General features: G+C 53.2%; 1 protein-coding gene across 3 annotated transcripts in view; it reads right to left on the reverse strand.

Annotated features, from left to right (window-relative positions):
* The window catches only part of SUSD4 (sushi domain containing 4), an 83,768-nt gene that overhangs the window by 35,723 nt on the left and 33,768 nt on the right, over window positions 1–14,277 (reverse strand). The window contains exons 1-2 of one of the 3 annotated variants that reach the window (XM_032838790.1): window positions 11,082–11,085; window positions 1,118–1,330 (exon numbers count right to left, since the gene is read on the reverse strand). The exons of 1 other annotated variant lie outside the window; for it this stretch is intronic. Coding sequence is in view for 1 of the 2 variants with exons in the window: in XM_032838788.1 (XP_032694679.1) it covers window positions 1,118–1,330 (213 nt within the window). In the remaining variant the exon portion in view is untranslated. Of the gene's footprint in view, window positions 1–1,117; window positions 1,331–11,081; window positions 11,086–14,277 lie in introns of those variants that run through there. One more of the 3 variants, XM_032838788.1, reaches the window with a different exon arrangement.

Below are 14,277 nucleotides of genomic sequence, written 5' to 3' on the forward strand. Positions count from 1 at the left end.
CACGGTGATTCCATATTTCAGAACTTCCGACAGTGCCACCAGGGGTGTCCCCATCTGTCCCCACACACTGTGGTCACAGTACCGCAGACAGTACTCCCGGGCACATGTTCCTTCCTGCAACCCACCTCACAGCTGGAGCTCTCTCAGCCCTGCTCACCCGCCCCTCCCATGCTCATTCCAATGCTTCTCTTACTTGTTCATTTGTTTTGTTGTTGTTTTGTCACACACACCTGTCCTTCTCTGTGTGATTTAGTTCACCTTAGTTCTTTGTTTTCATTTTGACTCTTTTAGAAAAAGACCTCGAAAATGAAAGCAGAGACCACGCATGCTCTCAGCCTGGGGAAGCCTTCGCCTGTGCTCAGTGACAGTTGAGTTCAGTGCTTTGAAGACTTCCATAAACACGGTCTATGCTAAGTCCGAGAAACAGTGAGCTGTCAGGGTCAGGAAAGCTCCGTCCACACCCACGGTCAGCGGTGGCGGGCAGAGAGATGGAGCCCTTGCCTGCACCGGCACTGCCTCCCCTGCGTCAGCCCAACCTGCCGCAGAGACAGTCAGCCTCCTGCCCGCCGCCAGGTAACCTCTGAGTAGTGTTTTAAACTCACACACACCCACGCAGCATGAACCGCACAGAGCAGACACCGCCACGCTTGCCAGAGGTAGGCAGATACCTCACCGTGACGAGAGACCATAGGGTAACTGCTGGAAACAAATGTCCACTGTGCCGCCCTGTCTCCCTATCGAACCCCGCATGGAACAGATGCAACAGTGACTGAGCGGATCTCCCGAGTACCACATGTCCCTGCCTCCACAGGCAAGTCTGAGCAGCACGTACTCTGCTTTCTCAGGCGCCGGGGCTGGGAGTGCGTGGCTGGCTAGGGACGCAGCAGTGAGCACCCCTCGTGTGACCTGAGCTGCTCTCCTGCCTCGACAGAAAAAACCAGGACCTGGGTTGTCACTGCGGTAGAGGAGGGACACGGTGACTTGTGACACCAAGCCTCCTTTGCCCCCGGCCTGGCCACAATGCTCTCCCGCCAGCACGTGGGGTGGGCCCCTGGGCTGGCGTGGCTGGTCCCCACAGCCCCACGAGCAGCCTCCACGGATGAGGCGGGCACTTTACCTTCTTGTGCACAGAAGGGCTTATCACTGGGGATCCAGCCGAGGGTTCCATTGAGATGTCTCACACACAGCCTCTTTGTAGGGCCCTTGAGCGTGAACCCGTCTTGGCAGTAAAACTGGGTGACAGACCTTTCAAGGAAAAGCCCTCCACCGGGTGTCCTGAAGCCATTCTCAGGGACGCCTGGGTCAGCGCACACCGGAAGGTCATCGAACCCTACATTGACAGAGAGAAGAAAAGGAGCCTCTAAATATGCACTTCGGAGGCTGGGAGCCTTCCTGCATCCGTGACGGACACTGTCACACACCGTGAACACCTAGCCACTCCAGTCAGCCCAGAACGTCCGCATTCTGCTGTGTGCCACACTGGCTTCTTGCTTAGAACAGTGCCCATTAGTGTCCTCTGGCCCACGGCCAACCACAGCCCTTCACGGATACTTGGGGAGGAGCAGGGGAGAAGGAAGCCACACAGGGAACCACACTGCAAGGCGCTGCAGGGGGGTGAGGTGGGAGGGTCAGGGAGGAGGCATGGACTCTGAGCCACCCAGCAGGACAGACGACATTTCAGGGACAGAACCAAGGATGTAGGACTGGCAGGGCTGGCATTCTCACAGGACAGGCCTGAGCCACCAACACTTATCTCCTCCCCGCCCCTCACCCTGGCCCCACCCGCCAGGCCTCATCCAGACTTCCCGAGGATCTGGGTACCTTCCTAACCTCCCAGCCACCCTTTCTGTGCTCCAACAAGAGCTCAACCACCACCAGTGCTGAGCCGGGAGCCCTCCAAGGATGAGTCACCTGTTCATCTTTGTGACCCTCAGAATCCGCCATTGCCCCACGTCACCCCCATGCACATCCCAGGGAGGACCGAAGGCCCACAGACTCCCATAGACTCCACCGTCACCCCATATAGGGGAAGGGGTGACCCTCGAAAGCCGGGCTATGTGGAAGCAGCGTGGATCCACGGAGCAGGATGGGCGTCCTGAAGGTCCACAGATGACCCCAGGAGGGGCCAGGATCAACACTGCTGGGGGTGGAGAGCAGGAACATGCTGGCTTTGTGTCTTCAGTTTGCAGCAGAGTGTAGGGTGCCCCCTCCGTGGGGGCTGGTCAACGTCAGCCCTCAGAGACAGCCTCAGGTAGCCCCAGGGGGCTGGGGTACATGCAGAGAGCAGGGGAGGGCTGAGGCCCCCAGGGAGCCAGCCAGAGGGAGGACGGGCCTTCGGAGACCAGTGGAGTGCAGACGGTGGAGCTCAATCTAGGAAAAGGGACGGCTCTGCCAGGCCAGGCACAGCCCTTCTAGCAGGAGCCTCAGGGGACAACGCAGGGGGAGCTGGAGACGGACCCTGACCGCCACATGTGGGCCCAGGGCTGGGACTTGATGCAGGCTGCAGAGATGTGAAGGAGTGGAGACTATTGTGCTGTTTTGGTTGTTTTAGGTGCAGCGGACACAAGCTGTGACGTTAGTGTCAGGCACACAACACAGTGATGCAACAAGTGTGCGCGTTACGCTGTGGTCACATGAGCATGGCTGCCATCTATCACCACACTTCAATGTGACAACAGCACTGACTGTGTTCCTGTGCTGTGCCATTCCCTCTGGGACTTATTCATCCCATTCCTGGAAACCGGACTTCCCTCTCCCCCCTCTCCCTCTTCCCTCTCTTCCCTCCCCTCTGCAACCACCAGTCTGTTCTCTGTACTCTCTGTACTCAGGGCTCTGCTTCTCCTCTTGTTTTGCGTTTGAGATACCACAAAATCATAAAGTATTTCTTCTCTGATTGACTATGTCACTTAACATAATACCCCCTTAGCTCCATCCATGTCCTTGCAAATGACAAGATTTCATTCCAGAATTGATGGCTGAGTAATATTCTGCTCTGTATATACCCCACCTTCATTATCCATTCATCCATCAATGGACACTTGCCTTGCTTCCACACCCTGGCCACTGTAGATAATGTTGCCATGAACATCGGGGTGCATGTCATCTTTTTGAATTAGTGTTGTCATTTGCTTTAAGTAAATACCTAGTAGCACAATTGCTGGACCATCAGATAGTTCTCTTTTTAACATCTTGAGGAACCTCCATACTGTTTTCCAGAATGCCTACACCAGCTTGCATTCCCACCAACAATGCAGGAGGGCTCCCCTCTCTCTGAATCCTTGCCAACATCTGTCGTTTCCTGACTTGTTAATTTTAGCCATTCTGTCTGGTGTGAGGTACTATCTCACTGTGGTTTTGATTTGTATTTCCCTGATGCTGAGCGATGTTGAAAATTTTTTCATGTGTGTGTTGACCATTTGGATGTCTTCTTTGGAGAAATGTCTGTTCATGTTTTCTGCCCATTTCTTGACTGTATTATTTATTCTTTGGGTGTTGTGTGAGTTCTTCATATACTTTGGATATTAACCCCAGAGACTGAGACTTGAACAAAGGCACGACTGAGACCAGACCGGTATCTCAGCCCCTTCACACTCAGGCAGAGGACGGACTTGTACAGAGCCCTCAGGAGGCAGAAAGACCATCAGAAATGCCTCCCAGACCCCAGCTGCACCAGGATCTGCAAGATGGTTTGTGAAAGGCAGACCCACAGACCAGGCACTCTCTGGGTGGGTGGGGGAAGGGCTGTCCTCCTGGAAAGCTCTCCAAACAGCTCTGAGCAGCCAGTCTGGCTCCTGAGAGGGCCAGCAGTTGAGGTATGTGGAGTCTCAAGGCTGCAGGAGATACTAAGGACCCAGATGCATGAATTCAGGGACCAAAGGGACAGTGGCTGAGGGGAGGGGAATGGGTTAAGAGAGGCGTCAAGGACAGCTGCCAGGTTTGGGTGCTGAGCCTTCACACAGAGAGAGGGGACGTGGTGAAGACCAGCCTGGGGACCAGTCCCAGTGCAGCAGGTAGATACGATGAGTCTGAGTCCTCAGGACACGGAGGCCAGGTGGGGGAGACCAGCTGGAGAGCCAAGTTGAAGCCATGATGTCCTGAGCTGCACGTATACAAAAAGGTGGCAGCTGAAGGCACAGCTGGATGGCCTCCTGGGCACAAACACAGGGAGAGGATGACACATGCATCAGACAGAGGCAGGCACCAAGGGCATGAGAACACAAGATGACCTGAGCAAGGCTGCAGAGGCAAGGGAAGGCGTCTCAGCCCCAGGGCAGGCAGCTGGACAAAGGTGCAATATGCAGCCGCTGGCTGCAGAGGGAGGAGCCGGGACAGCTACAGGGCTGGATGGGCCTGGGGAAGCCTGCCTCCCCATGTGTCAGGGGGAGGCTGCAGCAAATGTGCACTGCCTGTTCATAGTGCTGCGTGGGTACAGAAGATCACAGGGCACAAGCCATCCCTGCATTAGGGTCAAAGGAGGAACTTTCCTGTTACCATATTAAAAATTGAGAGTGAAAGAGATCTGAACCCATGTCCACACAGCAGGGAGAAAGAAAGACTGCAAATGAGTAGCAGATGGGTAAGCAGGTGTGTGGGTGGAGAGGGGACCCAGCCCTATAGGAGGGCCTTGACTTCCACTAAGGTGCAAAAAGGGTTTTTCAGAACCCCCACTGAGGAAAGGATGGTCCCCATGGTGTATTCACCCTCTGGGACTAGCTCACGGGTACCTCCCAGGAGCCATCCCTCCCTCTGCAAAGTATGACCAGGAGCCTCTCTTCCCATCAAGGCACCTGTGCCCAGCTCTCCTAGAGCACCCTTCACACTGGCAGTGTTGTGCTCTGCCTCACAGTCTCTGCCACTGGGCTGTGAACTCCTGGGGTTGGAGAACCATGTTTTATCCTTCACTTCCAGCATGCCACAGGTGCTGCTAATGAAGGACAGAGAGAGGGAGGGTGAGATGGAAGGAGGGAAGGACAGAGGGAGGGAGGGAGGATGAATGGGTGGATGGATGGTTGGAGGATGATGGAGGATGGATGGGTGGGTGGGTGGGTGGATGGAAGGATGGTGGATGGATAGATAGATGGATGGGTGGATGAATGGATGGAGGATGTTGGATGAGGGGACGATGGAGGATGGATGGACGGATGGATGGAAGGGTAGATGGGGGGATAGATGGATGGAGGATGGTGGACAAGGTGAAAATGGAGAATGGATGGACAGGTAGGTGGATGGATGGGTGGGGAGGGATGAGGGGATGGATGGATGGAGGATGGTAGATGGATGAGCAGGGTGGGTGAGTAGACAAATAGATGGTGGATGGGGAGATGACAGAGGATGGATGGACGGGTGGGTAGGTGGGTGGGTGAATGGATGGATGGATGGACAGATCAATGATGGATGGGTGGATGGTGGATGAGGGATGATGGAGGGTTGAATGGATGGGTAGGTGGGTAGATGGATGGATAGGGGATAGATGGATGGTGGATGGGTGGATGGTGGATGGATGGTGGGTGGGTGGATGGATGGATGGATGGATGGATTTCACAGATGAGGGGGGCACTAAGTGCTCTCCCCCAGCACAGACAGGCTTTCTCCTATACCTTCTTACCCCCTCCCTTCTTCCACCCTGAGTGGACTGAATTCCTTAATTTTTTTACAACCTTCTTCCCATCCATACCTGCACACAACGCCCCCTCCTCCGCCCTCTGCAACATAGGGCCAGAGGTGGGTCTGGGTTGGGACTGGACTGAGCCATGTGTTTCTCTCACAAACACACACTCCTTGGGCAGTCACACCCACTAACAAATGAGCCACAGTGATCACCAATCACAGACACAAACCCTCAGCTTGTCACACCCCCTGCCCCAGGCAGAGAGCCATTCTCCGTGAGAGGAGAGATAACCCAGGTGAGTGCTGAGCCTCTGTGAGTGCCAGCCCTGGATCCATCAGAATGACTCCTTTTCTCACAATAAATGGGAAAAATATGCTGTGAGGATAGAGGAATTTCCTCAGGGACCCAGCTCTGTGCTCTCCTTACTTATTCCTTCCCTGCCCCCATCCCCTGCCTACGAGGGACCACAGTTAGCTTCTGCATCTCTGCATCCAGACAGTCCGAGACTCAAGATGCCACTGGCCAGGCCCAGCCACAGACAGGAGTGAAGAGACAGCCATCAGAAAGTGGGATGGTGGGGCACCTAGATGGCTCAGTGGGTTAAAACCTCTGCCTTCAGCTTGGATCATGATCCCAGAGTCCTGGGATTGAGCCCCGCATTGGGCTCTCTGCTCAGCAGGGAGCTTGCTTCCCCCTCTCTCTCTGCCTGCCTCTCTGCCTACTTGTGATCTCTGCCTGTCAAATAAATTAAAAAAAAAGAAAGAAAGAAAGTGGGATGGTGTAAGAAGAGCACACGGTTCACTCTGGACACCTCATCCCATCAAGCAAGACCACCATCTTCCATGTCTTGCCAGAGCTCCATATGGCACTCTTCAAAGTACCCTGGAGGGTCAGTCCCCAGCCTCAGCCATGTCTCCACAGGCTGTTTTGGCATTTCCTGTAACATGGGGATCCATCCACCAGACGCACACCCACACGGGGGTAGTTGGCCTGCTCGGAGGGTCTGGCTCTGGGAACCTGCCCTCCTGGGCTCCAAATTCTGCTTTACAATCCAGCAGCCACAGCTTAGGAAGGAGAACAGAGTTCACAGGATGATTTCTAATGTTTCTTTTGGGGGACATGGAAGGAAAAGGGAAGATCCCATTTTAGTAAGTCCTGGAGAGAGTATCCCCTAACAGTTCCTCCTAAATTCAATCCAGAACACAACATGTATGTACAAGAGACATTTCACATGTCAACTTGACTGTGCCCTGGGGCACCCAGACATTTGGTCCCACAGTATTCTCGGTGTGTCTGTAGGGTGCTTCCGGATGAGATCACCACTGCAGTCAGTAGACTGAGTAAAGTAGACTGCCCTCCCTGACGCGGGTGGGCCTCATCTAATCTTGTGACCTGAATAGAACTAAAGATTGAGTAAGAAAGACTTCTTTCTCTCTGTCTGCATACTCGGGTTGGCACATCAGTGTCCCCCTGCCTTCAGACTCAGACACAGGCTGGAGCGCACATCAGCAGCCCTCCTGGGCCTCTGGCTCACCAAGCGGAACTTGGACTTCCCATCCTGCATCCCTATGTCAGCTGGTTCCTGGGTGTGTGCGTGTGCGTGTGTGCATGTGTGCGAGAGAAGGAGATAGTGCTCCTCCTTGGCCCTGTGTTCTCTGGAGAACCCAGACACATGCAGTCTTCCTAAAGATACACAGGCACTTTAAAGAGGCAAAGACATGAATGCCAGCCGTCCCCACACCCCAGGAGACACTCTTTCTCTCTGGACCCAAGTCCCGGGAAGCAGCCTGCAGGGTGGGGCAGTGCCTAGTGCCTGGGTCTGCAAGCCCATCCCAGAATCCCAGCCTGTGACACCCTCCTAGACCCTGGCATCTGTGACCGCCCGGGAGATCAGAGCTAGGACTATAACTTGGGTTTGGCTTCTGGGCAGAAGGTGAGATCTCCTCTTTCCCTTTCCTTCTGACTAAAAGCAGGGGCAGTGACAGGAATGTGGGTTCTTCACCCCAGAGAATGGCATCCCAACCTGAGGCTCGTTATGAGGGTTTGAGCCCTCAGGTCTGGGGACTTCGGAGTCTGTTGAAACCCACCAGACCATTTTACTGTGAGCAACATAAGAGTCTCTGGAAAGAATCATAAAAATAAAAGCAGTGTGAAAAGCAATCTTTGGGCTTATTATAACTGAAAAGTCATCTTCGAGGAAGGAAGACTGTATCAAATGTAGCCAAATCAATTTAGAATTCGGGGTGGCTTCCATTTCTCTGTAAACTGCTTGGGTGAGTCTCTGGAGGAAGGAACAGAATAGAGACAGAGAAATTGATTTTGTATGCACTGACTTGGGGAGAGGGTCCTGGGGCAGGTAAGAAAAGGGCATTCCTGCCAAGGTGAAGCTCACATGTCTGCACATCTGAGCCAGATTCCAGAGCCCCCCACACTCATGGTCTGCCCCACTGGTGGGCATGGGACCACCGACAGGCCGGGGTCTGAGCCCTGCCGCACCCTGGAGAGGACGCTGGGGGTGGGGGGGCCGGTCCGGCCACTGGGGCGATCTGGCCTGGGGCTCACAGCCACCCCCACTGCTGCCCCAGCAGGCCTTTCGTGCAGCGGGGGCTCACATCGTCACAACTTTGCAAGCACTTCAAGGGAAAGGACAATTTGTCAACGCTTTGGTGTCTCCATACCTATTCAGAAAGGACTGAACAAACAGCTGTGGGGAAGGGTTCATCACCACACAGAAAAGAATCCTCGTGGTTCCCCCACCCTGACACCTTCTGGTGCACCGTCTCAGGGAGATGGGGCTGGGGTACCTTTTGCGTGACCTGACACATGCCAACTTGGGGCAGCTGGCCACAGAGCCCCCACTGACAACAGTACAGCATGGATGACCTGGGCGGTGAGAGCCTCAGGAGAGGCCGTAGCTTGGGGCCCAGGGAGAGCTCCTGACCCAGAAGCAGCCAGGCAAGGCGCCGGACTCCCGCCCTTGGTGGCCCGGAGTAAAGGCATGGCAGCCCAGTGACCACGCATGAACCAAAGAGTCCCTCCTAGCAACACAACGGCTTCCGTCCCACCGATCCGAACACACCCGACTCCCCCTGCACGGATTCTGCTTCTTCTCCTCACCAGTGAGGGGGACAAAGTCTCTGAGACACTGACGAGTGCGACATGGCTGTATCTCAGCCAGGGAGGAGCCTTTCCTCACGTCATGTCAGGGGAAGACCCGGAATGCTTTTCCTAAGTTTAAAGACCCTGGAAACTTGGGCACCTGGCTTGTGGAGCTATAAGCACCAACATGAAGCCACTGGGCAGGTCCTCAGGGCCTGCGGGCAAGGGGTGCCTCCGACCACCTTCGCACTACCACAGACACCCCCTTGGGCTTCCCTCTGCCGCAGAAATCCCATCTCCACGTGGCCTTTACTGATTATTCCAACGAAGGCGGGTATGGAGAGCCTGCCTTATTCCAGAAGCCACTAGAGCTGGAGGTGTGTCTAAAACAAGGCATTACCAATGACAAGAGCCACAGAGACAACGCTGAGGAAATGACGTCAGGCAAAACCTAACCAGCAAATAAATCAACCCTCAACACCAATATTCCCAAATGCAATGCCCTACACAGATGGTGGTTGGGGAACCCAGAACCATGCGCTTGCCAGAAGTTTCCAGCCACCTCAGAGCCAACCAAACACCATCTACACATTTGGGAGGCCCATCCTAGGCAGGGTCAGCCTCGGACACTTGGAGGACCCCCCCCCCTTCCCCGATGACAGACATCTTCCACGGAGTGTTGGAAGAACCGAGCAAGGTGGCCCCGGGCTACTGTGGACTGGGGAGCTGAGCCCACCCTGGGCCTACCACCTTGCCAGGAGAAGCCAGGTGGGCTGCAGAAGACCCTCACAGGAGTTGGAATGCAGGAAAAACAGCAAATTAATAATTTAGCACTGTTAAAATTATAATTAAAATCAATGTGAAAATGGAATTTGCTTTATAAAAATTCACTTATAACCCATATTTCCGCAACAAAATCATTATTAAGTGGTTCTTGACCTTCTCTATCGTTTGGCCGAAATTTCAGCTCTTTGTTTTTAAAAGGAAAAGGGAAGGAGGAGAGGAGGGGTTATTATAACCTATTTACACACTCATTGGGTCAACATCCAGTGCCAGGCACTGGGGGAAAGCTGCCGACAGGCATTCACTCAACAAACCATATGAGCCCGCCCACCCCCACCCACAACCCTGGAAAATGAGCTTACATCGAGGACTGACCAGAGTTTCTGATCTGCAGGTCATAGACTCACAGCAAGTCACGAAATAGATTTTAAGGGCCACAACAGGCACTTTTTGGAAACAAAGTAAAAAGAAAAAATCAGAGTGCATTCCACACAGTAATGGGGAGAACTCTTTCGTATGGTTTTATTAGTTGTTAATCTGCAGTGGAAACTAGATTTGCTTCCACAGGCAAAAAAGGTTTGAAAGACCCTGCTTTAAACATACCCTACTCTGTCATTCTATTTGCACACATAAATTTCCTTAAATAACATGGACACTCCAGGTTGTGGAGGGAGGCTGTGCGCTCTGTATCCTGACCCAGTCATTCTTCTAGCTGTGTGCTCTCGGGTAAGTTACTTCACCTCTCTGCGTCGCAGCTCTGCTTCTAGAGCTACTGACAAATATGAGTAACATGATAAGCAGCACATGGTAAGTTCACAACAAGCATAGATAACGTCACTAATATGTTAACGTCGTTAATATTCAACCAGTTCCCTCAAGAACAAAAACATCTGACTTCACAAAGGGCAATCGCCAGATTTCCTAGAACCACCTTCATTTCCAAAAATATTCGGGCTCTTTTCTGAACTTGTCCTAGAGATGTCTGCAAATTTTGGCTGCTGAACGTCAGAAGGACAACAAATACTTCCAGAATGCCGTCCTCGGCAAACAGTCAAGAGAGTCACACAGAGCCCTGGAGTTGGCCTTTTGTATATCCTGAACCAGACTTGGAGAGGAGGGCGGTGGGCAGCACGAGATGGCAGTCAGGCTCCCGGGCCTGGGCACAAGGATGGGCATGCTCCTGGGGACCAACGAGTCAGATGGAAACCAAACAGAAAACATGCAGAAAGCACTTGAGTCCAAGAACGGGTTTGGGACAGATTTTCTGATACAAGATCAAAAATGCAACAAAGGCAATCAAAGCCTTCTAAGTTAATTTTGTCTGTGAATATGGCATATCATCATACCACAGTTCAACACGGCATCCCTTTACGTATTTAACAAGCCTCTGGAATAAAGGACACTGATCACTGTTACAATTTACTAAACTGAAAAGACTTCATTGAACAGGCAGGATCCACTGGGAAACACAGCCACAAGGCCAGAAAGCAAGACCAGGCGCGTGACCACGGAGCTGCTTCTGTGTCCCACCCAGCATGGTGCGCTGCTGATCACAGAAGAGTCACACCCACCACATGGTGTGCACACCCACCGCCCTAAGCCCCTGTGGCCTGGGGACATGGCGCCTGCCAGGCCCCAGCCCACACCCGGCACTCAGCAGGGAAGCAACTCTTCCCCTGGAAACCATGAGAATGCTTCCCCGTTTCGAGAAGTATCCAGAGATGAATATAAAGTCAGCTGCGTCACTGCATCTAAGTAAATGCAGCAAAAGTAAATCTTAATAGCATAATTCAGACTTGATTAAAATGCATAAAGACCACAGATGTGGAAGTCGTCGCTCTCCCCATCTGATGCCAAAACTGATATTTTCCCCCTCTTGATTTAATTCGCTTTGATTACCCAATTATTCCAAAACCCTCTCACTCGGTTTCAGCTCCTATAAAACTGATAACAGTGCTAACACCTAACATGCTTTCCACTCCAGTTTCAATACTGCTCCATAAATGTGCAACCAACACAACAGAATCACTCCAGACTGCATCCCAACATGGAGAAACAGAACAAGCCTTCCTACAGAAAACCACCCATCAGAATAACCCGAGGGCCTTGTCTATCAGCTGGAGATGGGGCACTCACACCTCATCACTGACATAAACCTCGGGGTTATTAGCTGACAGCATCCCACAAACACGTGGATAAATTACAAAGCTGATTAGTAAGTTGAAAATGGCAGGGGGCGGCGGGTGCCTGGGTGGCTCAGTCGGTTAAATGTCTGCCTTGGGTTCAGGTCATGATCCCGGGGTCCTGGGACTGAGTCCTATGTCAGGCTCCCTGCTCCCCGGGGAGCCTGGTTCTCCCTCTGCCTGCCCCTCCCTGTGCGCGTGCGTGCTCTCTCTCTCTCTGATAAATAAAATCTTTAAAAAAATATTTTGAAAACTACAAAATAATATGTATGTATGTATCAGCTGAAGCTTTTTAACCACACACAAGTTACAGAATGTTCTTGCTGGAAGGAATCTTAAAATTCACCCAAAATAATTTCCCTCATTTTATAGCTGAGAAATCTGAGACCAAAAAGTTTAACGGAGTGTGCAGACTCACGCAGCTCTGAATGAGGGGGCCCCGAGGCCCCAGCCCAGGTCTGCATCTGATCAGGGAGGCCACGATGCGGCACCCCCAACAATGGGCACCCTGACCAATGAACCTGTACCTCCGGCCACTGCCAAAACTGACCTCCAATAACACACACAGGGGGCAGGGCGTTAAATAGAAGGCTCTCCTCTGGGTTAGGATGACAACATGAATTCGTTCCAACAAACCCACATAGTCTGCCACTCTGTCGTTCTTTTCTGACTGTAAGATGCAGACACATGATCCTTCTGATGCTCTGTCCCTCCACCAGCCACCTCCAAGCATGGAGGGCAAGGCCTTAAACAGCTTCCTGCCACGGGTCAACAGGGCTGCAGGGTAAAACGAAAACAAGGAGGTGGCAGGGAACACACGCCCTCACCGTCCCACAGGTCCCCACACCCTCATGTGGACCACCTCCTTCCTTTTGCACCTTGCCCTATGCTGTCTACCCTTCACCAGCTGCCTCTGTCCCAGGGACAGCCGTGGGAACAGGGGCATGTAGGGGCCAGGGAAGCAGGCCTGGCATCATGATCAGCTTTGGGGGATGCAGCCTGAGCCCTCCAGGAGGAGCCAGGCCTACGACATGGGCCTGTGCAACCCCAGAAAGTAACATGGCAGCCACCAAGGATGGACAACCCAGGGTTCTCCCTGTCGGCACTACAGGAACCCCAGGTGGCTGCCTGACCCAAGGACCATGGAAGGACTGTGGAAGGAGCATCCCAGCCAGGCAGTGAGTGGCTCTGAGGACGTCACATTTAATCTAGAAAAATGCAGGAATCTGCCACATCTTGGCCCTCCGTCTCCTTGCAGAGCCTCATCCCCAGTACAGACGTCTGGCGCAAGTGAGAAGGAGTCGACCCCCATGGCAGCTACTCCAGGATACACCAGACTCAGGTGAAAGGCATCCCTGAGCACAAGAGGTACCCAACCAATAACTGGTGTTTTCGTCTGAGCCCAACAGATCTTTGACAGGCAGGCTTTTCTGACCTTATTTGTCCTTCATGAAACACAGGGAATCGGGGTTCCCCATGTGATCTTTCTCATCAACACCCCCGGCGTCTGACCATCAAGTTCTAACCCCATCCACACAAGAGCTCCAGCACCAGGAGTGCCTGACAGGGAGTGGAGGGCCTCCCTCAGGGCCCAGTGGTGGAGAGATGGAGGAGAACGTTCTCGGGTGCAGGCAGGAAAAGGCTATGTTCTACTTCAGGGAGTCTTGGGGTCCTGCAAGTCTCCCCCATCTCCAGGGGTGGGCAGGCCCCGTGTTGGTGACGTTCTGCAAATGGGGAGGGCAGCAACTCAGAGCCGACCTCTGCGGCACCCCGCAACTGCTCCTTCAGCACAGCTGGCCGGCTGTGATGCTCCGGCCTCGCTGCAGCAAGCCAGTGTGCTCCCTATCACCCTCCTCCCAGGAACCCTCACATGCCTGTCGGCCCCACAGCACTTCCCCAGGAGCCCCCACACAGCAGGCCCCCAAACCTCCACTGTCACTAGTGATCCGTTCACACCACACACTTGAGAGCAAGGCTCTCAAGATCTTCTGATCATTAAATGTGGGTGATTATGGGACAATTCCCCGCATAGTTAATTTAAAAAACAAACCACAAAATAGCATACACATCACGATCCTTGTTTTTAACTTACAAAAAGGACACGCGTGCATAGAAGAGAAAGACAGATGCCCCGATAGGACCTGTGTTATTTGGGATTCAGGACTGATGAGCAACTTTTATAGCCTTCTTTACGCATTTCTGTGTTTTCCAAATTCTCTATGATGAACGCTTATAATCAAGAAGCCCACGTTACTGTTTTAACGAACCCTGGTGGCAAGGGAGTATCAGACTGGGGAGGGTAAGAGCCGGCCCAAGGGGATCTTGACAGACTCACGGTCTCAGAGATGGACAGAGTGACATGGGCTCTCCGGAGGCAGCACATACGAGGACAGGCGCTGTGTTGGCGGGTAGTAAGTCTACCGAGGTGCCTGCAGACCACATGACCTCCCTCTAGTGGTATCCCTAAATCATCTCCCCACTGGGGGAGCAGCACTGACTCTGAGCTCCCCGGGCCCCGCAGGTTTATAGGGAGCGTCCCCTGGCCATGGGCACTGAGATGCCATGAGCGTGGTTGACAGGTCTCATTCCAGGACAGGGTCCTGC

The sequence above is a fragment of the Lontra canadensis genome, unplaced genomic scaffold (genome assembly GCF_010015895.1).
Source record: "Lontra canadensis isolate GAN:19392208 unplaced genomic scaffold, GSC_riverotter_1.0 scaffold106, whole genome shotgun sequence".
Lineage (NCBI taxonomy): Eukaryota > Metazoa > Chordata > Mammalia > Carnivora > Mustelidae > Lontra > Lontra canadensis.